This window comes from Epinephelus moara, chromosome 19 (genome assembly GCF_006386435.1).
Source record: "Epinephelus moara isolate mb chromosome 19, YSFRI_EMoa_1.0, whole genome shotgun sequence".
In the NCBI taxonomy this organism is placed as follows: Eukaryota; Metazoa; Chordata; class Actinopteri; order Perciformes; family Serranidae; genus Epinephelus; species Epinephelus moara.
Window position 1 is genome coordinate 28,988,005 of NC_065524.1, and position 24,752 is coordinate 29,012,756.

The 24,752-nt window shown below is 42.1% G+C and overlaps 2 protein-coding genes across 3 annotated transcripts in view; one reads left to right on the forward strand and one right to left on the reverse strand.

Moving 5' to 3' along the window:
- Positions 1-11,325, reverse strand: part of LOC126406266 (kinesin-like protein KIF20B) — a 72,317-nt gene extending 60,992 nt beyond the window's left edge. For both annotated transcript variants that reach the window (XM_050070414.1, XM_050070413.1), the window contains exons 1-16: positions 11,215-11,325; positions 10,446-10,554; positions 9,045-9,134; positions 8,665-8,787; positions 8,324-8,462; positions 7,869-8,053; positions 5,004-5,058; positions 4,480-4,686; positions 3,290-3,401; positions 2,734-2,805; positions 2,396-2,542; positions 1,774-1,936; positions 1,323-1,475; positions 1,058-1,183; positions 448-587; positions 214-334 (exon numbers count right to left, since the gene is read on the reverse strand). In XM_050070414.1, the coding sequence (XP_049926371.1) occupies positions 214-334; positions 448-587; positions 1,058-1,183; positions 1,323-1,475; positions 1,774-1,936; positions 2,396-2,542; positions 2,734-2,805; positions 3,290-3,401; positions 4,480-4,686; positions 5,004-5,058; positions 7,869-8,053; positions 8,324-8,462; positions 8,665-8,787; positions 9,045-9,134; positions 10,446-10,553 (1,941 nt within the window). In that variant the 5' untranslated portion in view covers position 10,554; positions 11,215-11,325. The remainder of the gene's footprint in view (positions 1-213; positions 335-447; positions 588-1,057; positions 1,184-1,322; positions 1,476-1,773; positions 1,937-2,395; positions 2,543-2,733; positions 2,806-3,289; positions 3,402-4,479; positions 4,687-5,003; positions 5,059-7,868; positions 8,054-8,323; positions 8,463-8,664; positions 8,788-9,044; positions 9,135-10,445; positions 10,555-11,214) is intronic.
- Positions 11,326-17,195: 5,870 nt separating this feature from the next.
- LOC126406633 (high-affinity choline transporter 1-like) overlaps positions 17,196-24,752 on the forward strand; it is a 24,551-nt gene continuing 16,994 nt past the window's right edge. The window contains exon 1 of the mRNA XM_050071055.1: positions 17,196-17,385. Coding sequence (XP_049927012.1) covers positions 17,202-17,385 — 184 coding nt within the window. The 5' untranslated portion in view covers positions 17,196-17,201. The remainder of the gene's footprint in view (positions 17,386-24,752) is intronic.

Consider the following 24,752-nt stretch of genomic DNA (forward strand, 5'->3'; position numbering starts at 1 on the left):
CTTGAGTTCGACTGAACCAAACCAAACAGGGCGTGTGAAAGCATCCTGACACTCGTTTCCTGTTGGGACACAGTGTTGTTGTGTTCCACTCAAAAGCGACTACTTTGTCAAGTGCGACATCAAGTGGTAAAATTCTGTATACCGGTCCAGCCTGGTGCGGCTCTTGATATCAAACTGGTTTGAAAATTCTTGCACTGGCCCAACCCCAGTTACCATGGCTTGGGAGTCTTGACTGGGTCCAGTGGAGGCCATTTTGTCAATGAGGTTCTTGAAGATTTCCAGCCTCCTCTCTGCTCGCTCCTCCAAGATTTCTCTCTCCCTCGCCAGGCGGTCACTGAATCAAACACACACACACATTTCTATGACTTAAATATCACACCCCAAACTTTCCAGGCTACATCATATGTACACAGTATATATACTGTATGTATATATAAAAAGTCTCACTTGTAGTCATTCTGCATCTCAGAGAAGAGTTCTGAGAACTCTCTGCTGATTTCCTCTCTGACTCGAGCCTCCATGAGCAGGCTCTCCGCTCGCTCCCTCTTCAGCTGTACCTGCAGCTGTTTCAACAGTGCCGTCTGCCTCTGAGGAACGGGAGGCAAAATGGCAACACACAACAAAGAGTTAAACACTGACGAAAGACTACTGAATATGTTAAGTTTTGTTGTCCTGTTTGATAAAAATAAGATGTTAAACTGGTTCTACCTGTCTAGCTATAGGCATCAGAAAATGCAGCACCAGCAGAACTTAAACTCTGAGAGAAATTTAATACATGAAATTCAACACCGCATCTACACTGTGTGACTGATCATCGAGAGCAGTTAGACTGGGGTGTCAAGACATTTTTTAAGGGGGGCAGGTAAGATAATGTGAAAATGCCTGGAGGCCTGAAAGCAGCAACCTGCGTTGTCAACTTCATGCTTCATTGCTGTGGCCATGTCTGTGCCTAGCAGTAGTTTTAAATATCTATGTATTTCTTGTAATGATATGTTGAGCAATTAGTTACAACTTTTTTTGCCAAAAGCACTTCATAAAATTAAAATAAGGGACTGACCTGGTGCGCCCTTTTACTGACAAGAATTTTTTCATCATTTTCCTTGCCGTCTCCATCATTGTCTGTCTGATCCATTGTGTCCTCCATTAGGCTCCTTCCGTCCTCATACTCATCATCTTCATCCTCCTGGACAAAAGATTTAACATAATGTTCTAAAATTGTTTCTTGTGATAATTCAAGCCAAGTAAAGTAAGATTTAAACTGCAGCAGTTAAGTGACATAGAAAAGGCATGAGCTTCCTGATGTGCCACTGCCTCTTCCCTACCTGTACGTCCTCCAGGCTACTATCCCAGCCAATCAGGGAGCTCCTCCTGCTGCTCCTCAGAGTCTTCCTCTCAGCGTTGTTGATGATGAAGGATACTTCACTGGCGGACCTCTGGGGCATGATGTGAGGGGGCCTGGTGGACAGGACCACAACCTGGAAACAGACAAGAGCAAAAGAACAAGCAAATTAATATCATAACTATTAATACTGCAGTGTCATGATGTTTTTATACGTTAGAGCATTTATGAATTTGGGTCAGTTCCTTTATCTAAAAGGTGATGAGTGAGGATAGACAGATAATTATGATGTATGGACAAATTTAATTAACTGTCCAATCTGTGGATGCGATTTTCCTGCTGTGTGTGTGGGTGTATTTTGGCTGAATTAAAAAACAGAGAACAATCTCGGAAAGCAAAACACAATAAGAAAGAAAATGTAAATGTGCTTGCACCTTCTGTGCCACAGCAGAGAACTTGAGGACGTTGAGAGTCTCGTCGTACATGGAGGCACACTGGTTGATGTTGACGATCATGCAGGCTTTTCCTCGTCCACAGAAGAAGCCCTGCAGGTAGTGGGTCAGCTTGCTCTCTCTGAAGGGAACGTGCTTAAGCAGCCTGAAGAAGACGACAGCTTAGTTGTCATTGATATATGTGCATTCTCAATGGTTTGTGCTGCTACACTCATGAAACTGAACTGAGGACTTTTGCAGATTTTTCTAAAAGTGTTTTGGCCACTAGGGGGTAGAGGAGGAACAGCAATAAGCCACCACATATCACCAGCTTATTAAGCTCTTACAGCAAACGGCTTCCTATTTATACATCCAGCAGACACTGTGAAACTTAATCGTTTTATTAAAGTTGGGTTTGTGTCCACTTGGTGAAGGTAAGTCAAACATTCACATAGAAAAATATCTATTAAGCTGCTAGATATCAACTTTTGTCCACAGTTGTCAGTTGTTAAAAAGCTCCAAACAGTTTCAAAGTTCAGGGTTGACTTTCTGCACTCTTAAAATACATAAAGTCTTCTGATTCAAAATCAACAGAAGACATATGACAGACAGGAAATGATCTCACTTGGCCTGCTGATTGTGTCGTAGTGCGTTGATGCATTTTCCCAGGATGAGCAGTGAGGTGTTTATGTTTCCGGCCTCTTTCAGACGCTCTCCTTTATTTTGGGTCTTGGCGCATCGCTCCGAGCCAGCCAGGTCACACAGACACAACCTGATGACAAACACGTTTAAAGGACATGATAACGTTCACTCAAAAACCAGACGCTGTATGTTCACATTCATATTCAGCTCCCACAAGATTTTATTTTGCACACTTTGTCAATAGTACCTCACTCACAGCCACACAGTTACACACCTAAAACCATGTTTACATATGCCAGTAAAATAGAAAGTTTCACTCACTCGCTGACTGCATGGACCCTCGGAGTTCCAATATCTTCAACCCTCAATATGCGGATGGAGAACATGCTGTGACTGCAGAAAACAAACAAACAAATGTTTCAGTAACTTTGAATAAAGACAGCAAAAAGACTCTGGAAAGAGAGGTTATCAGAAGAAACAGGCACAAAAACATTCATAAAATGAATATGCAAATGATCATGTTTAATGACTGCACTCCTGCTCATGAACAGGTGGCACTCATTATCTTCACACGAGAAATTTATGACACATTTGTGCAGTTATGAGAGTTTGTTGAAACTGACTTGGAAAAATTGCACAAGTAAACTTTGAGGAAAAAGTATGAGAGTTTGGATGATAAAAACACGTTCTTGTATGAGGTCCATGCAAGTAGAATATTGTTGAGATACAATATTTTTGACAGAAAACATACCAATAGTTTCTTACTGCTGCAGACTAAGGTAGGAAGCAATGCTTATTTGACTTTAGCACTGCTGCTGCGTGACAAAAAAAAACTTGAAGCTGAATATGTGTAAATGCTGCTGGCTGTCATCCTCACCTCCTGCTGGAGAGCTGGTTGAGTCGGGTGGAGGAGAAACTCTGGTTCTTCCTGCCCAGCTTCATCACCTTGTACGCCTCTTCTGCATTATTTACCTGAACCCAACGCAGATCTAAGTACAAATGTACAAAAACAGGTTATTCATAGCAAACTGACTTTCTTCTTATGTCACTTCTTTGGAAGCTTCTTTACACAATGGTAAGAATTAAAGAACTCCATAAAAGTGTCAGATCAGTAGTTTGAATATTTGCCCCAATATGTTGAGTAACATGGCTGCTCATAGAGTGGTGGAGAAATGAGTCCTAAAACGCAGAAATTAATCAGTATTTCAGCACTCATAGTTCCCTCGTCTCAAAGTCAGTTGGTTTTTGGTTCACATTTTGTTCTATGATATAAAATATGTCAGTAAATACCCCACCCCTGAATTCTGAAGTTTTGATGTGTCTTAAAAAAGTTGCTGATATGTGGCTAAATGAGACGACAAAACATCATCACCTCCAACAAGGTTTTACAGCCTCGGTGTGGTGGCGACGTTGAAGTTATGCAACCGTGGTGTAGTTTGTTTATAGCCTAATGTTAGCTTTTTACTTCTGGTGATTGCATTTACGCTTCAAAGATCAGAAAAGTGGTGTTAATTTGTCATGATCATCTTGCTGAACAAGCAGCAGCGCGCACCGCATATCATGTGATGACAACCAATCACAGCCGGCAGATATTTTCCCCTTCTTCCATAAGTATCAGTCTGTGGTAAATACAAAGAAGAGGCTGATCACTTTGGAGCAGTGCTACCCAGAGCTTTACATCTGTCAATATTTTGTGGCCTAAGACACACTGAGAAAACAGCACCTGGAAGATCAGCTCTGCATTCAGGATTTATAGTAAGTAGGCTATGATACAGTGTTGGTTATGGTCGCTTAGCAACCTCCAAAACAACCTACCTCCATGCCCTTCAAAGTTGCCACAAAGTAGGCACAAGGGTCGTGCCCAGCGCCTGACCTCATGCTTTCCAGGCAGTTAAAGACGCGGCATGAGAAGAAACTGCAGCACTTATTCCAGCTTCTACTGATGAGCATTTTATTTTGTCACCGTTCAATATTTGTTTAAAACTTCGGCATTGTTTTAATATAAAAACAGCTTCAGACTTGTGTCAGGTGTTATAGTTTGCGTCTGCCCTCCCTGACCCCTCCAACCTTTGACAAAAGCGTTGCCCTTGACATCTTGTGACAGGCGCAGTGCGGTCCTCTTTGGGGCCCCGCTGGGTACCACCTCCAGGAGGTCATGAATGTTCTCATTATAGATTTCACAGAAAGAAACCCAAATAGAGAACTTAGTGTGTGTTTCCACTGCCAGGCTGATTTTGTCCTCTGCTGCTACAGTCGTTCCCAGCATGGAGGATCCTGCAAACCACAAACGTTAGAAATCATCGCCCTGTAATAACACACTCTGCAGTAGTGCTTGCGGGGACAGCAATCATCTTGTAGTTCACTTTAATGTACAACAAAACACGGTGAGAATTTTAAGCATTACTGCCCCAAGGTTAAACAGAAAGATCTGGAAATAAAAACAAGGGCTGACAGTGCTGTCAATCACAATTACCAGTAGTGCAACATTATCACAGTGTACAGGTGGTTTCAGTGGCAGATTTACGAATGCTGCAGAGCTGAAAGGCAGAAACACAACAAATAATGGATTAAAAGATAAGTCTGAATCTTGCCTTCAAGGAGAGTCTTATTGGTCGAGTTCAAAAGGCTGGTATTGCTCTTCTCACTCTGAAAGACAAAGAGAGGAGATGAAAATGTTAAAAATGCACCAACGACACTTACATTCTTCAGAGTTATTTACATGTTTATTTGTGTAGCACTTTTTAGAGCAATGACATAAAGTACTCCACAAGAGTAATTCCTAAAAACAAATAATATACATTAACAACAAACATTTCTATATCAATCTACAAAAGCTGCATTTTTAAAGGCATTGTGTACGGGGGGGAGTGAGGTCCACTTTAATTAAATTTTAGGGATGCACCGAAATGAAAATTTGTGGCCGAAGCCAAAGCCGAATAATATTAAACGCTTGGCCGAATACCAAGTACCGAATACTGAATATTGTTGTTTAGTTTTTCATTAGTTTTTGCAGATGAACCCCCTCCAGATTAGTGTTGTCACGGTAAGACGATGGCTGCCGTATTTGACAGGAATACATTACTGTCTGTGTCTGTGACCCCCGTTCAACCCACAACCGATGGGATTCGCCTTTTGTTTCTGCTGCTGGTTGAAATCTGTAGGCTGCTCGCACAGCGTGCTGAATGATTTAAGCCTATTTTGCTCGCTCAAAACTATTTTTAGTCGCAAATGCGAGTGCTGTGACGGGCAGATCGCCACACTGCCGACATTTTACTCCGCCCGTCACGGAACGCTGTTTGATTGCATTATCAAAACACGCCGCTATTATTTGACCTTGCTTTTAACTTATTCCACCGAATACCGAATGTGTGTTTTTTTGCAATATTTGGCCGAATATAGTCGGTTACCGAATATTCGGTGCATCCCTATTGAATTTGCCTTAAGAAAAGGATGACCAAAAACATACACGCTTGGTAGTGGCAAGAGATATACTGGTATGTAGCATGAGTATGTACCTGGGGCGGTATTCACGAGGCGTCCTAGTGCTAAGAGTTGCTCCTAGTAACGAAAGTCTAAGAAAATTCTTAGAATTGTGACGTTTTCTTAAAATTTCCCCTTAAGGTTAAGACTAGGTCCTTGTAAAGATAAAAGTTATTCACAAAGCATCTTAGACCTTAAGAGAGCTCCTAAGGTGAAAAACAGTTAGGAGCAGGGAGGAGGACTTTTAAGAGGTTTAAGAGTTTCTTAATCAGAGGAGAAAATGGTGAAAAGATGAAGAGGTCATAGAAACGGTCTCTAGACAAAAAATGACAGTGAGTAAATGAAATGCTACAGATGAGATTGTGCAGAAATAATGTTTGAGGTCGATCTCATTTGGGATATGCACACATTTCCCACCTAACAAAATAACGCTATGACGCCAGAAATAAAATTATCACAATACTAAGATATTTGAAAAACTGTAAAAATGTATCAGTGCAGCAGTGATGACTTTGGTCTGTGTTAAACCTTCCATCAGCAGAGTGATCACACTAGCAATGATAACACTGTCAAGCTCATATTATGATGCAGTTCATTTCATTTCCACTGGGTGTCACTGTCCACACCTTGAAGGACCACAAAAGAGCATGTCTGTGACAACCAATCACATTTGTTAAAAGAAAGCATCACACCTAGCAACAGGCTCATCCACACCCCCTCAGTAAGATAAAAGTTTCTGTCCCTTCCTTCCTCAGAGTTGCTCTTAGAGAACAATCACACCGAGATGAAACGCTAGAAACGCGACGCCAGTAAAACCATTGTTTTCCCTATGATACGGCGCATCTGACCAGCGTTCAAGCGTCTTTCTAGACGTGCATTTTTGTAGACGCTTCTTTTTAGACGCGCATCCAGACGCTGAAAAGTTAAAATATTTTAAACTTTTTGAGCATCAGACGACAGTAGCTAGTGCACATTGAATAAGCACTTCCAGCGTTTCAAGTGTCTTTGAAGTGTCCACGTTTCTAGCGTCTCATTTCTGTGTGATCACCCCCATAGAACTTTCCTAAGTCACTCCTAAGCTAAGACTCTTAACTAAAAGTTTTTAGGCTAAGTTAGGAGTTCACTGAGAGTGCTCTCAGAATGTTTGTGAATATTGCCCCTGATCTTTTAGGACTCTCAAACTCCCAAACCTTCATCATCAAAATTGAGGGGGGCTGCATTTTACCCCTTTTCCATCAACACTGAACTGGTTCCACCTAATTTTGAACTGTTCGAAGTCTTTTGACCAAAAATAAATTGGCTCAGAGGATGGAGAAAGCAACAGAAGAGAAGTGAAGAGAGAAATCATCAGAACAAAGAAGGCAATGGTATCAATAATAGCTGGTGCATGGTAGTTTTTTTGGGGGTATCAACAAGGATCTGTAATAACACAACAAAAGTATGCAGGTAATCAGTGTAATCAAAATCCTCAATTTTTACTCCTCAAAAAAAAACATGTTCCCTTTCAATAGTCACAGTAATCTATGAATTTCACTTTGTCATCTAATCTGTCTCTGCCGTTTCCTCTAGCAGTCACATTTATTTCAGGCCCCAGCAAAAGTCTTTCGGCTGCATTTTTTCAGTCGTCAATCTCAAACACATCTGACAGAATAGATTCACTTCTTTTTTAATCAATACAACAGTCGACACAGACCGTATAATGGCTCGCATTTCACTCACACTATACATGTGCAGCTGCAATCTGAAGCTTATTTTTATGCTTCAAGTCAATTTTATTCTATCTTATAGGAATAACTTTAGTCTCTGTGTATTGGGTTCTGAGTGCAGCAAAAACACAGGTGACCTACACCTCAGTACTATGCCTAAATAACCCCCATGTAGACACTAAACAAGGACTGGACCTGCTGCGATGCTAACATGCTGCCACTTCTATTGCTCGTCTGAACCTCCGCGGCAGCCTCAGACAGACGTGTTACCTCTTTAATTTGTCTGAAAAAGCTTCTCTTGAACACCGCTTCCTCAGCCTGCTGCTCCCAGGTGAGCCTTGTGAACTCTCTGCAGCGGTGAGGTTTGATGCTCATCCCGGTGAAGACGCGTTCATCGATACTGCTGAAAATGACGTCGAGAGACCTGGGCAGCATACCAGCATCAGCATCTGGACCTGGAGTGACAAGAGCACATTGTTGGATTGTTTCAAGTGAAGGTACTTCCATCATCATTAAATCTCAAGACAGAAACATTGGCCATCACATCAATGACAATTTTATACTGATCAGACATAAGATCAGACATACAGGGTGTGGTGTCAAAAAGATGCAGGGAACTGCTGAGGAGAATTTCCCTGCATCTGATCTGAATAACCACTGTAGCAATCCGTTTAACTTAGTTTAAATAGCAGTGCTAATTAAAAGTATATTAGAGTAGAACAGACCCAAGAATGTGAAGGTCTTCCCTGCGTTGGTGACTCCATAAGTGAAAACCAAAGAGTTTCCCCCTTCAAGAACATCTTTCACCAAATCCTTTACGGTGCCTTGAAAAAGCTCTCTCTGTGTTGTCTCAGGACCATACACCTATTAAAAATAAGGGAATGAGTGGGGAGTTATTCTAAAAAAACAATGAAAACACTCCATCTTTTATATCAGGAAAGTAGAAGCTGGAAGTCGAATAAAATGCCTCACATACAAGTATCGGTACATTCAAATGGAATGCTGTATTAACAAAGTGTAAATCAGTAAACTTTTTTGGCCTTCGTATCTGCCAGGAAACACCAACCTGAGAGAACTGGAAACGCTGTCCAGTCTGTGGGAGTGATTTTTCAGTGCTAAGCCTCGCTGAGAGGGACAAGCTGGGAGGCTTCAGCAGAACTGTGTCAGGGGGCTCAATGGTAACACAGTCCTGTTAGAAACAAAATACAGGGATGCAGACAGAAGACAAAAAGGATTTATCTCTCTTTCAGAATCATTCTGTTTTGGTTTACATTCATTTAAATAATCTGCAGCAGCTTCGATCAAGTTATCAGGGAATTTAGTGACGTTTGAGCCTTGAAAATTCAGTAAGTCAGCAAAGTTGAGACAACAACAAAACCAAGCAGGCTGCTATTCATTTCATATCAACTCCCTGCATATGAAGTATCTTATTTTTCTTTATTTTACCTGTGACTCTCCATTGTCATTCTCTGCTGAGCTGAAAGGTCGGATGCGGAGGTAGACCTGAAGATGTTCCCTCTCCTCGTTGCTGGAATGCTGCACAACAAATCAGGTTTTAATCAAAAACAGCAAGAGGAAAGTGACAGACTACATTTGAACTCAAAGCCCTCAAACTGATGGGTGTACATTTCTTTTCCAAAGTCTGCCATAAAACAATAGATTTTAGTAGGTGCCCATATGAACACTGAAACACATTTTGCTTGCTGTAAAAATTCCTCCCGTTTGCATAGAACATTTAAAAAAGCACTTCATAAAGCATTTTTATTGCAAGTGTTTAGGGGACAAAATCCACAGTCCTCGCTCTGCGCAAAAATATATTTCAGAGTTTATCTGAAGTTAACATCTCAACTGATGAAGCCTGATAATAGCTCATATGACACCAATACCACAGGCTTGCAATACTGGAGCACAGGTATTTTATTCCTTACATCATTTGAACTCAGTAGTTGATTTCAACAGGTAAGATTTTTAGCCGTTTGTAGATGCATCATGCATAAATGTTGAAACAGGTGTGTGCATGTTGTTGTACAACTGCCTTTATTTAGGTATTTCAGCAAATTATAGTTGTATTCTGCCCACTGTCAACTGTATGGAGACACAGTTTTGCTTCTAAGTTCCCATACCCTGGCAGAATTTGTACTGTGTACTATTCTTTTAAGTAAACAGGGGTGATCAGGCAAAACACATTTCTTTTATATCCAGTGGGATTCAAATTAAACTTTGAGGCATCACAGAATAGTACAATCACTAAACAAAACATAGCAATAAAGAAAATACTGAGATCAAAAGTTTGCATACCCATAGTTCTTAAGAGTGTGTATTAACCCTTTTAGCATCAGTAACAGCTTGCAGTCCTTTGTAATAGTTGTGGAAAACGCTCTTTATTTTCTCAGGTGGTAAAGCTGCCGTGCTGCTGTAGCCACTGCGGGTCGACTTGGCCTTGTGTTTTGGGTTGACATGTTTGAAGGTCCAAGTGTGTCCCATGTGCAGCTTCCACACTTACATGCTGTTTTCACTCCGGCATTAATTTTGACTAAAGCTCCACTGTAGGTCAATACTTCACAATAGGGATGGTGTACTTTCATCCTAGCCCTGTTAAAACTCCTCCCTAAACATGATGTTAAAGTTCAGTTTTGGTTTCATCACTCTAAATGACTTTGCTCCATATGTTTTGAGGGCTGTCTAGGTGCTGTCTGGCATACTGTAAGTGGGCTGTATTATCAGTCATATTATGGTTTTCACAAATTCTGCCAGGGTATGTGAATTTGTGAGCACAACAGCAACAATACAATGATTGTGGGCAAAGGTATTCATAGTGATTGATTTCCCTGTTACTACCGGGTTTACCTGTGGGTCTGGGAAGGTGCTGAATTCTGATGAGAGATCTCTCTTCAAGTCATCCACCTCTACCTGTTCCCGTCTATCAGCCTTGTTGCTCAGGCATGATTCCATCATCCTGCAACAAATAAATCAGGACAAGAGAGTGAGCTGCAAAAGGTCAAATATTCTCACTTGGACAAACTTTGCACCAAAGCCAAAATAAAGGGAGGGAACCTAGCTAGCATCTCGCGGTGGGTTTGGCTTCCTATGGACAGTAACGTTATGTTAAGTGACGTCAAGCCCTTCAAAAACGGTGCACACTGCCCTGATTATCTACACATTTACACATCGCTAGGGCTTATCGTGAATTCATCGTACACAAATAAGCTCGGTTAACAGTTGGTCCACATACCGCAGTGATTCAACTGAAAATAACGTAACGTTAACTTTAAGTCAATGTTAACACTTTGAAATAAAATGTCTCAGAGTTGTGTAGGTGGTGCTAATGAGTTCAAGCCAAATGCTGCTTAGCTTTGTTAGCTTTATCCGTGTCAGCTAATATGTAACTCAGTTTAATACATTCGTTACAAAAGTTTCAATCTCTTCAAATGACTTTCACCAACGTTTCTTGGTCGAGCTAGCAAACAAGCTAGCTGGTTAGCTGGATTTTTCAGCCGACTAGCAGCCGCACCTGTCAACTGATAACTGTCACATAGTTTAAAATGTCCGTTTACTTTTCTGACTAACTACTAAACGCTGACACCTCGACTTGCATATTACTCAACAAAACACTTACCTGACAGCTATATTTCTGACATTAGGTACTGAGACAGGATAATATTCTTTCGTGTGCTAGCTAACTAAACACAACAACACAGCCGCGGTCTGAGTTTGAAACGGACCAATCGGATTCAAGCACAGACTGCGCATGCGTCCTATCTATGTTGCGTTCACTTGTTTGATTTGTGTTTGGAAATCAGTGCGTCTCATATAGGAATCCAATGGCAATGGCGTGTTTCAGTACACTGCGTCCAGGCACGGTAGGAATTTATTTATTCAAAACTTTGCTGTCAAGATATGTAAAGCGATTCCTCTACCGTTGATTCAGCTGATTAGTAAGAAGTTTAAAAGTACTGTCTTCAATGCAGGGTGTTTAATGATTATTAAAGACAGTTACATACACAGGTCCCAGAGGCAATAACCTTATCTTTTATGGATAAAGCATATTCTAAATTTATCAAGTGGCCTCCTTTCCCAAACTCATCTTATCTTACTATATGACGAAAACTCTGTCTGTGGGTGTGTCTGTGTGTCTGTTCCACGTTTTTCTCCTCACTGACTTGGTCAATCCATGTGAAATTTGGCACAGTGGTAGAGGGTCATGGGAGGATGCGAATGAAGCAATATTACATCAATTGGCCAAAGGGGGGCGCTAAAGCAACCGATTGAAATTGCAAACTTTGAATGGGCATATCTTATGCCCCGTATGTCGTAGAGACATGAAACTTTGCACAGAGATGCCTCTCCTCATGAGGAACAAATTTGCCTCAAGAACCCAAAACGTCCGGTTATATAGATTTTCAGCCATTTTGAATTAAAAAAAACAACACTTCAAATCGATCTCTTCCTAGGAAGTTTGAGCGATCTGCATGAAACTGGGTGAACTTAATCTAGGGACCAATATCTAAAGTTCCCTCTTGGCAAAAGTTGGAAAACTTATTAAAACTGAGCTTCTATAAGGCAATGAATATTACGGAGGGCGTGGCTCATCACATAAAGGTGTATAACATCTCAAGGGTTTCACCCATCACCACGCAACTTTGTAGGCACATGACCACACATAATCTGAGGGGACCCCTCCATTATTGACCCCATCAAACAAAAAGGGGGCGCTAGAGAGCTAATTTCTTAGCTAGGCCTAACTGCCATATCGACTTTTACTAAACTTGGTAGATATGTAGAACAGGACGCCTCAAGGTGACTGGAGAAATTTAACTCTAATTGGCAACTGGGTGGCGCTATAACAACAGAAAAATGCTTAGAAATGGCTAAAATGCAGCCGATCGCTGTGGCTCCCCCTGTGGACCAATGTTTGTTGTTTTTTTCTAATTTTTGGTATGACTAAGTCATGGTATGGTATGCTGTACATAATCACTGAAACTGTCAGTGTGTCATTCTGTCAGTCAGTCATTCTGTCTGTCCCAGGTTTTTCTACTCACTGACATGGTCAATCTATGTGAAACTGCACACAGGCATTGAGGATTGGCATAGGTAGAAGGTGAGCACACAGGCATTGAGGATTGGCATAGGTAGAAGGTGACAAAGCTACCAATGGCTATGGACTAGTTCTAAGGTAATTCATAAGATTTATCCAAAAGCTATGTTTCTTAAGAAAAGGTTTAAATTCAAGGTCGACCCCTGTACCCTTTGTGGTGAGAATAACGTAATCTTAGAGCACTGTGTCCCACAGATTTTGATCTGATTAACTAAATAAAATTAAATAACATAAAAATTGTTTATCACTGAAGATTAATGACATTCACACATTTGATATCTTTCACATGGTTGTTTATATGGATAATTTGAATACATTAATTTCCATTGCAGGATAATATTGTAAATGATTCTGAATTCCCCCTCCATAAAAATTCCCCTTCCTTCAAGGTTAAATGAAAATAATCATCATGATAATAATGCATTGCATTTATATAGCTCTTTTCATAACACAAAGTGATTAAACAGGCTGGACATGCAAGTTCAAGTTATTTATTATCATATGCAAAACATTAACAGAGATATTGAAGCACATTTCCACCAATGTGATGGGGGGGGGGGGGGGGGGAGATCATAATGACAAACGTCCTTGAAATAATGAGGTAGTATTACAAAATAATTAGAATCTTTCTCAAAATAATGACTTACAATCACACATAATAATTCAGCATCTCAAATTAATGAGTTAGTTTCTCAAAAATTAAAGCAATATGGCACCACATCTCTTTGGTAGCCCATTCCCACCAGTGTGATGAAAAAAAATCAAAAGATCCTGTCAGTCATTAAGTTGAGAACATTTCTTAAAGTAACGATTTAATATCTCTAATGATTAGATAAGATTAGATAGATAGATACATAGATACATAGATACCTGGATGTCATTTTAGACTCAATGATCTCATTCCAAGCACACATCGAATCCATCACTAAATCCGCTTTATCACCTCTAAAACATGTCCAGACTCCGGCTCAGGCCCGCTGCATAGGCAGTTTTATGAAAAGACCATCTTTTTGAAGTCTTGCTCATTGTTCAAGATGCTCAAAAAGCATTTCACTAACAAAGACCACACCAAGAAGATAAAGATTTTGAATGATTTATTGCATATGATGCATTATGGGATGAATGATTGAGGGTCAAATGGATGAAGGGATGGAGGATGAAGGTTTGAGGGATGTGTGATGAAGGGATGAGGGATGAAGGGTTGAGGGTCGAGTGGATGAAGGATGAAGGGTTGAGGGATGAGGGATTAAGGGTTGAGGGTCGAATGGATGAGGGATGAGGGATGAAGGGTCGAGAGATGAAGGGTAGCAGGCGAGCACGGTGATGAACGTGTTGAGTCAAAGGCAGGAACACAGGAGGGATCCCGGGAGTGAGACTGAGTGGGGGAGTTGTCTCTTCGTGACCTCGGCTTCGGATAGAGCCCCAACTGGTTCCTGTATGCAGAAGGGAGCAGAGAAAAAGATGTAAGAGGCAAGATGGGATTGGGTGGGCGGGATGTGAGAAATGTGTTGAAGGGAAAGAGAATGCATCAGGTGTGCTTAAATACTGTTGGGCGGAAATGGGATGTGTTCGAGGTGTGGTCTTTGTTCCTGAACCTAGTTATGAAACTACATTTTACTAACAAAGACCACACCAATAAGACTAAGATTTTGAATGATTTATTGCATATGATGGATTATGGGATGAAGGATTGAGGGTCGAATGGATGAGGGATGGAGGGATGAGGGATGAAGGGTTGAGGAATGAAGGGTTGGGGGATGAAGGGTTGAGGGTCGAAAGGATGAAGGGATGAGGGATGAAGGGTTGAGGGATGAGGGATGAAGGGTTGAGGGTCGAAGGGATGTGGGATGAAGGGATGAGGGATGAAGGGTAGCAGGTGAGCACGGTGATGAACGTGTTGAGTCAAAGGCAGGAACACAGGAGGGATCCTGGGAGTGAGACAGAGTGGGGGAGTTGTCTCTTCGTGAACTCGGCTTCGGATAGAGCCCCGAAGAGAGCTTCAAGAGTGTTTCGAATCATATTGCACATGTGTGATGCTTACTAAAGACGACGGCGCCCTGGAATTTTAATGTGGTCAAGAATTTTCTGCCTATAAACGGTTACAGTGGCTCCGTGTGAAGAGAGAACCCAAGTAAACAGTTGAAAGGTCGGAGGCTGGTGCCAACTGTCAGAATTTCTGGAATTAATAACGGGAAAGCAAGAGTCGGCGATTGAGGATATGGGACACTTTGATTGATGGATTGGTGCAGGTCTGAGGCCAGGGTGAGTGTTTGCATGAATAGCATGTTAAGCGAATGCGATCGTGCCCCCAAAAGGATGGCTGCTGTAGAGACAGGGTACGCTTCGCAGGTTGTGGACGAAGGGCTGGGGGTGGCTGAGTTTATTTATTACAAAATGTTGAGGGAGGATAAACGAATGAGAGAAGGGGATAAACATGGGGCAGGAGGTTGTCCATTAATGCTTGTCTGGGACATATAAACAAGGGTCTGGGAGGAGGAAATAGTTACAACTGTTGCCAACGTGGGAGCGAATGTGGTGGCCAGCGGTGGAGGCTGCGTTGATTTACTTCTCAGGAGTGAGAACGAGAGAGAGTTGGAAATATGAAGTTGCGTTTGAAAAACTGGGACGAAGTGGAAGGTCGAAGATGCATTGGGGCGATTCGGAGCACTGCAGGAAGTGACGAGCCACGGAGGCTGCGTTGATTTACTTCCGAGAGTGAAAACGAGAGAGAGTCAAAAGTATGAACTATGTAGTGGCCTGAAGAGGATGGATGCAGGGCTAAGAAGGTCGGAAGTCGGTGGCAAGCGTTTGCTGTAAGAGCAGAAACCTTTTGCAAGTACTGGCTAACATGAGAATGTATGTAGTGGTTCGCAACTGCTGGTGGCTAGATTAATGGAAAGCTGGTTCGAATAGGTAGCCTAGTTGTGGGTGGAGAAGGTAATTTTTTTTTGAATAGTATTATCATTATTATTATTATCATAATTATAATCATTATTATTATCATTTTATGGATACAATGCGTGGTAAAACTGAATGAACGTGACGTCTTAAGAGGAAAAGGGGAGCTGACGCTGGCTAGTAAGGTGGGCTAAGGGTGTGCTTTGGACGAGATCGTTACGATAGCTTTCTGTGAAGCTGATAGAAGGTTTTCCGGTTGTGGATCTGATTAAACGGCTGTGACGATGTGATGAAGCCTTCGAATGCAGAGATGACAAGAATGACGAAATGATCTGAGAAAGGACAAACACATAGGGTTATAGTTTGTTAGTTTGTTTTACTTGTGTGGTTTCCCTTTGTACGAATTAAATGAGTAATGGCTACTTGAAAGATTTCCCTTAATGCGCATTAAATGAGCATAGACAGAGGGAACCTGAGATTTAAGATTACCATTTGCCAAACAAACAAACAATTGTTTCCTCTAATTGCATATGACAATGAGTAACTTAAAACTTGAAACCATACAACCTGGCTCCCTGCTAGTGGGAGCTAATGGTACTGGCTGCTGCCCTCGAGTGGCGGGAGTCTGTGATGTCATGGGCAGCGATCCCAGCGTGGAATGTCTCTGCGAGGGCCCCCAGGTGCCGGCAGTTACGTAGACTTGGCGTTTAATGAGGCGGCGTTGGAACCCAGCTGTGTGGCTGCAGCTGGAGGGAATTCTTTTTCTTTTCAGTACGCGTTGGAGACTGTGATGTCCGGTTTAGATTGTGATGTGGAGAATGCTGTTGCGTGGAGAAGGCTGTGCCATGAGTGCGCGGCGATGGGTGGTGGAGGCAGGTGGAATGGAGGAGCTGGTGAGGCGAGGTATGGGAGCCGCAGAACGCTTGCGGCTCTGCCTGGAAGTTTGTCTGTAGTTCGACTGCTGCAGGAATGATATGACTCCAGGATAATCACCTTCAGGTGGATTTTGTCTGGATCAGAAGGATTGTTCTGCAGCTCTGGATCTGTGGTAAGTTGATTAATTGATACAATAAAAACTAGAGTTTGTCTTACTTTTAGATTGAGGTAAGCCTGTGGTTACACGTGAAGTGCACGTCAGTCGATGTGAGAAATGTGTCGAAGGTAGTGATGTTATGCTCGAGCCAGTTTGCTCGACACAGTGTCGATCTTTTGAAGCGCAAGTGTTCCGAGGCAGTGTTTCGATCCCTGCTTCGGCACGCTCACAATCACGTGACTACCGGGAGCGAGGCCTCTTACAGGCAGTCTTGAGGCTTTTCCAGGTCTTCCACTTAGATGAAGTTCTGACACACAGCCAGCAGATGTCACTCTTCTGACTGTATGAAATGCATTGAAGCAGTGTGTCATTCTTGAAGCAGGTGTGTCAGAGTGGTTCAATGCTTCATTAAGCTTCGATTTCACCATCACTAGTCGAAGGGAAAGAGAATGCATCAGGTGTGTTTTTACTGTTGGGCGGAAATGGGATGTGTTCGAGGCGTGGTCTTTGTTCCTGAACCTAGTTAGAAAACTACATTCAGTCAGTCTGACACCAGCTAGAAGAGCAGACATTCAGCATGGCTGTTAACATCCCAGGAGTAATAGCAATGGTGTTTTTCTACCTGCTGGTACTTGGGACTGGCATCTGGGCTTCTTTCAAATCCAAAAGGGAAAAGAGGAAAAGTGGAGCCCCTGGAATGGAGATGACACTGCTGGGCAACCGCAGCATTAGCCTGGTGGTGGGGATCTTCACAATGACAGGTGAGGAGAACACAGCTGACAAAAGTAGGATGGAAACTGTGAATTATAAAGTCAGGATTATTAAGGATGTAAGATATCTTTAAACTTCTTTCCTGGGTAGGCACACACACACACACACACACACACACACACACACATATATGTGTGTGTCGGCCGATTGATCGGTCGACCTCTACAAAAAAAAACCCATCTAAGATAACTCATGATTTCAACTTGCAGAATAATAATTATGAGCCACGTTTTAAAAGAGGTCTAGAGGGCACCAACTGTTCCAAACAAGTGCAATCACCTTTCAGAATTTGGTCATAAATCAATGAGAGTTTGTTCAAACATCACTAAATCCAGTGGACTATGTTTTAACTAAACCATTAAAGCATGTCCCCAAAATGTTTCTGCAGTTGACCAATAGGAAGCAACAGAGTTTCCATTGAAGAGCGTGGCCCAGTAGAGGTTTGGACATGAATGAATGAGCATCTGACTGATTGTCATAAAACCTGTTGTTTATCTTTAACGCAGGTGTGCTTGAACTGTCAAAGAGCTCGATCTCACCCAGCTTTCAAGTTTTAAATGTCAATGCTGGCTTGAACCCATTTGAATATTTATTGGAATTTTAATACAATTAATAATTTTAAGTATGGGGGGCTAAAATATAAATGTATATTTGATATTCATAGCAATGAAGTAATAAATATATTAAACAACAAAACCTTTCCAGAGAGCATCAGAGACACCAGATGGCTGACTGCGCTACTTAGACTCCCAGTGAGAGCGGTAGTAGCAGTATCTAACTACCCCACCTTCACCACACTCACCAGGAGCCCAACTCCCCCCGCCTCACTGCCTCCACATTCACCAATGAAGGAGTTAAACTTAAAGCTGCCACAATTAAGCTCAATGAAATGGATGAACTATTACACAAACATCAGTACTCAGATGTCTGTCAGAAACTAGCCAGATCCCATGCCGCTTCCTTGAGCATACCGGTGATCCTAAACAGCCGGTGGTATGGTGGTCAGACATATCATAGAACTTACAGGCCATCTGGTACCTCTTTCACACATCTTAAATTTGTCATTGTCCAGCCATAACCAGTCTCCTCTCCTGTCACAGAGTCCCTGCAGCTGAAATTAGCTCTTCTTAATGTTTGATCATTGACTTAACAAATCTTTCCTGGTTGATGATTTGATAACCGAAAATATTTTGCACTCATTGTTTTTTTAGTTGAGACCTGGCTAAACTGGTGTAGCAACACTCATAAGAAGCCTGTCCTCCAAACAATAGATGTTATCAGTCAGTCAGTTGTCTTTTCTACATAGTTTTTGTGTAATGACATTGACCTGGGTGACTTTATACTTTCAAATACCTTGCACTTGAGCTCAAAGCAGTGCTATCAGTGCTCATCATTACATTTGTTACGTCACCCAAGGTGGTCTAGGGGTGAGGGAAGCAACATAAGGCTAGATGGGGAAATGAGGAGTCAGGTAGTGTAATTTAACCCTTTTATTGCCAGCTATGGAAGCATACAAGGAACATCAGGAAGAACCCAGGCCAGACTAACAAACAATTAGTCCTGAGCTAGCAAGCTAACTGCCAGAAAAAAAAGAAAAAGTACAATCCTTTAGCTAACTCCCCAACCAGGAGAAAAAGAGGGTAACAGAAATGGCAGCTCCCCCCTGCAGAGCCTCCTGGCAATGAACTTTAGGGTTGAATTAGAATGTATGAAACTCAACGAACGACAGAGGCCTCGCAAAGTTAAATTTGAGAACAACAAGGTAGTAGTTGTTAATAGTTCACAGTTCACTGTAATTTGACAACCCTGTGTCTAACAACAACAAGACTGGCTGAACAAGTAACAGTACTTCAGTTTCAGTTTCAGTTTATTTTATTTATAAAAAGGACAGTACACATTAATCAACATTACTGTAAATGTGCCAGTTTTAACCAGCCGGCTAATTCGCAACTGTATTCCTCCTGCAAGATGTTATGAAACCATAACCTAAAACAGAAGCATTAAACGTAAGATACAGTATTTACAACAGAACAGGACAACATAATAATACATAATAGCCATGCAAAAAGCATAAAACAGCAGCATGCAGTCTAATAGAAGTCAAGCCATATAGTCATGTATGCAAAGCAGCGATAGACAGGCAGAGCAGCAGAGTAATGATAAACATGCAAGAAGCACAGAGCAGCAACATACAGTCCAATGGTAATCAAGCAATATAGTCAGCCATGCAGAGCATCAGAACTTGAGCAAAATAAAATACAATCTAGGTATTAATCAGACTATTGGGTGTTAGTACATACCAAGCCATGCAAAACTGGGGGCCTGACAATGGACAGAGACATTTAGCAGGTTAGCAGCAAGTTAATAAACAATGGTAAACTCTTAAACTAGTTAGGAGTGATCACATCTTTGTTTTTTTAAAAGCCAGTACTTTAGATTTTTTGTGAAGGTGTGATAAGTGGCACAGTATCTTATTTCAGTTGGTAAGGTTTTCCAAAGCTGCGAGGCTCTAACAGCAAAGCAAGATTGACTGAAGGAGCTGGACCTGAAAGGTACAATACAGTCCCCTCTCTGGGCAGATCTTGTAGACCTGTTGTCAGATGTTTTTTGTTTAACAAAAGCACTCGAGGTGGAGGAGCCATGCCATTTAGGATCTTAAACAACAGGCAGGCGTCAGCGTATTTTGTTAGGTTTTCCCAGTGATGAAGCAGAATTCGGGGCCCGGAATTGGGCCTGGTGGGTCCCGACCTCGTCTTCAACTTTTCGACTACTTTTGCTCTTGTCCAAAATAAGTATCTTTAAAACCAAATACTCAGCAGTCAAGGAATCACTGGAGACACGTAGAATCGAGTGCAACTGAGTTTAATGTGTTCGCAAGCAACAACACATACAACTCAATGAGTCAAGCTCCGGAGATCAATCCGGGAGGTAGTGCTGGAGAGTCTTGCATGGAGTTTGAAGAACAATCTGGCAGTAGGTGTGATTCCATTACAGCTCCAAGAGAGGGGAGAGGGAGAAATATAACAAAATAAGATGAAATAGGAAAAACCTGTCTCCCTATTTTATTTTATTTTCAGCGTTTCAGGTGAAAAACTTCCGCCATTGTTATTTCTTCTTTGTTTCTCACTTGAGCCAGTGGTCAAATTGTTAATTTTTAACAAGGGGGATGCAATGTAGCTTTGATTTTTTTGCGTGCACATATCATGCCCACAACGACTTTCACAAAATGTACACCTCCCAAAGGACATTATTGCAGGACGCCTTATTAACCCTAACTATATTTATAATTCTACAATTCAATTTCCTGTCAATTTCTTCCTTTTATCCCACTACAATTGTCATGTGTATTCAAGTAATGATTAAATACACCTTTTTATGCAGCAGAGTGAATTTATTTTCATGTCTCACAAACACCCTGGTAATCATCTCAACATATCACTAGTTCTCATAACAGACTCCATATTGGCTCATAGTCATGTTTTTTCTCTTTGCTTTCACGTGCTCTTGCTTGGAGGTTACTAGCCAAGACATGTTTTTTTTAAGCCAAGACTTTAATAATGTCTTGGGGAAAAACGTTTCAGGGGAGTACCAACACATTTGATGAAAATCAAAGCTGATAAACTTCTGAGTTCCAGGGTGGCCCTCATTTCACTTATAATGTTAATTTGGCTGAAGCCGCGTTCACATTCTGCAGTGGAGACGACAAGTGTGTTGACTGCTTGTAGGAGAGGCTTAAGCTCTTCTGGAGGACAACTTTTCTCACCACTGGCCTTGACTGTGTCAATGTATTCCCGCATACCTCTCTGTGCCTCTCGACTATCAAGCTTGAAGAAAGTGCAGAGCTCCTGCACTTCTCCTTCAGCATATCTCACCCCACACTCCTCTGGTCAGTTGGAAGGCTGCAGGGTTTTGATATTGGAGAGGAACTGCTGAAATGTCTCACTGTTGTGCAGCCTGCCTGGTAGACACCCCATTCTTTGCTCAAGACTTCCAGCCAGGGTATTAAAAAACAACTACTGGTTAATTGCACGGTCATGTCTGACATTTGTTTCTAGAGCAATTGTTTTAAAGTTACTTAACTGCACTGCCCGCTGTGCCACCTGTGTTTTCAGACCCGGGGAGGCAGCCATGGATTTCACTACCCGAATCAGTTGACCGAGTGATGCATCTGCCTTGTAAAGTGTCATACTCCTATCTTGCAGGGAGAGAGAGAGAGAAGTCAGACAGTTCTTCCAAGGCATCACACATGAGTCCTAGGTTGAGCACAAAGGTTGGACTACAGAGCCTTTAACATAAACCTCGAAACATGACCCTTTCTGTAGGGCTTCGGCTTTGGTCCAAGATGCTTCTGAAAAGTGCTTGTATAGGGCGGGGTACTGTTGCCAGACAGCTCTCACAGTTCTGTAGCTGGAAGCTACCCATCTTGTGCTCAAAATTCGTCCTATGTTTTGAAACTGCATTGAAAGTGTCTCACAACATGCAGTCAGCTCTCTTCGGTTTTTAGCACAAGCATGATAGAGGCTGTAGAGTTTATCAAAGAAAGATTGAAATTGATTAAGACCTGCAGCTTCCTCAACAGCATCTCCTACGCTCAACTCCAAGCGGTGGTTCATACAGTGTCAGGTGACAATGTCAGGGAACTGGTTGATCATTCTGGTTGCCACACCTGACTTTCTTCCAAGCACTGAGGTGTCATCACATGCAAAACAAACAAGCTGCTCCTTTAGTATGTCTTCTGTAGAAAAATGGTGAGATAGGTTATTGAGCAATTCTGTATGAGTTACCTCTGCAGTGGTGGCCGGGAGCTCTACAATATCTAAAAAGAATGTCAGTGGCTCTTCGCTGTTGCCTACACATGCTTTGACATAGATTATTAGTACTGATTTTTTGCTTATGGTGGTTGACTCATCAACCATAATGGAAATCTTTGACTCGCTTTCTAAAACACTTGCAATTACTTGTTTTCTCATTTCTGTTGCTATGTGCTGGGTAATATTTGCACAAGATTCATCAGAATGTAAAGTCCTTCCCATGTCCAATCCATTCAGGACTTGGGGGTCTATGTCTTTTTCTAGGTCAGTGTACGGCCTTCCGGATTTTGCGATTTTATATACAGTTCTAAACACCCTGTCAGTGATCAAAAACTGATCCCTCATCACCTCAGCAGTCATAGTTTCCATTGTTTTCTCTTTGGCCTTTTCTACTGTTTTCTCAGCTGCCTTGTGAAAGTCTGATGTTCTGTGGCGATGTATTTTCTTACGGAGAGACTGTTGTTGTGCACATTTTGTTATTCCTGATGGAACCACCTTTACCTTGATCCACTCCTCTGCTACATGCTTATGTTTTCCACCCATCTCTGGTCCAGCATGATTTACCTTGTTGCAGATTGAACAACCAAGTGCTTTACCTTGATATACAAGCCATGGATATATCTCTTTCTTCTGCTTTGCTTGCTTTTCTGTCCAGCAGTCTGGGATATCATCATTTGTTCTTTCTTCGTGATCATTTTCAGAATCGGTACTGCCAGAACTTCCTGAGCCATCATCTGGCCTTGCTGCTGTTGAAGTACCTCTCTCTCCTCTTTGTCGCTCTGCTCTCTCTTCTCCTCCTTCTTTCTCTACTCTCTCTCCTCCTCCTTGTCCCTCTGCTCTCTCTTCTCCTCCTCCTTGTTCCTCTGCTCTCTCTCCTCCTTGTTCCTCTGCTCTCTCTCCTCCTCCTCGTCGCTCTGCTCTCTCTTCTCCTCCTCCTTGTTCCTCCGCTCTCTCTCCTCCTCCATGTCCCTCTGCTCTCTCTGCTCCTCCTCGTCGCTCTTCTCTCCATCCTCCTCCTCGTCGCTCTGCTCTCCCTCCTCCTCCTCGTTGCTCTGCTCTCTCTCCTCCTCCTCGTTGCTCTGCTCTCTCTTCTCCTCCTCCTTGTTCCTCTGCTCTCTCTTCTCCTCCTCCTTGTTCCTCTGCTCTCTCTCCTCCTCCATGTCCCTCTGCTCTCCCTCCTCCTCCTCGTTGCTCTGCTCTCTCTCCTCCTCCTTGTCCCTCTGCTCTCTCTCCCTCCTCCTCTCTGCTCTCTCTCCTCCTCCTTGTCCCTCTGCTCTCTCTCCCTCCTCCTCCTCGTTGCTCTGCTCTCTCTCCTCCTCCATGTCCCTCTGCTCTCTCTCCTCCTCCCTGTCCCTCTGCTCTCCCTCCTCCTCCTCGTTGCTCTGCTCTCTCTTGTCCTACTCCATCTTCTCTCTGACTCTCTTGATTCTCTACAAAAGTAAATACATGAACTTCAATTAAAATGGCTTATTTTAGTTAGTTAGCTAGCTTGCTCTCACAGACACATGTGATTTGACTCTAAAAGAGACCTTTAGCCTAGGCCTGACACTACTGAAAAGAAGAAAGCTAACATTATCCAATGTAAATGTACTTTATTTATAGCACTTTACAATCAACCCATACGTGAACCAAAGTGCTTTACTGATAATCAAACAACAAATGATACCAATATTATTTTTCTACTCCAAATATCAAGCAAGTTATGCCCTACTACATAACCAGATGTCACCAAAGCATGGACAGAAAACCAGGTAAAGTTTGCCGTTAGCTAGCTGGCTGGCTGGCTAGACTGCCTAGCTTGCCAATTTCACTTCACTTTGGCTAGCTGAACGTTAGCTCTATCACAAAATAGCCTAGGCTAACAGTAGCATAGCTAGATAAGGCATTTCTGTGGAAATAGCCACTGCAACATTGAAATTTTGTGTGAGAAATTACGTCACTTAAATTGTCTGGGCATGAGTCAAATCCAAGCTTCTCACCTGTTCTTTTCTTTTTAAAATAATCATGAAGGTCAAAAAAAAAAATTTCCATTTGGTCATGCTGCCAACTCAACTGAGTGCGTGAGTGAGTGTGTGCACAGCTATAACATGCTCCCGTCTCACGCGCATGTGTTTTTTGGTTCCACCAAGAGCAAGCGGTTTCAACTTTCACTTTCTACTACGGGTGCATGTCTTCGAGCATAATAAAATAAACTGAGTTGCGGGATTTAGCTAGCAGCACAGCTCCACCTGCACACACAGATTCTTTGGGCCCTAGGCCTTTTTTGGGGTGTTTTTACTGTCTTTACTTCTAAGCTCATATCACAGTCATTATAAAGGCTACATACACATGCTATATCTTGTTTTTTTCAGGACAATCTGGGCTAACCAGATTTGCCATCATTCCATGACCTCTATGTGCCTGTATTTTATATTAATTTTTATATCAATGAAAAAACAAATCTGTGTGACTAAATTCTTACATTTTTACATGTATCTCAGCATAGCAAGTTGGAAGTTGACATATTCTGCCATATATGAAGAGGGGAGACTCTCTGGAATCTGGCA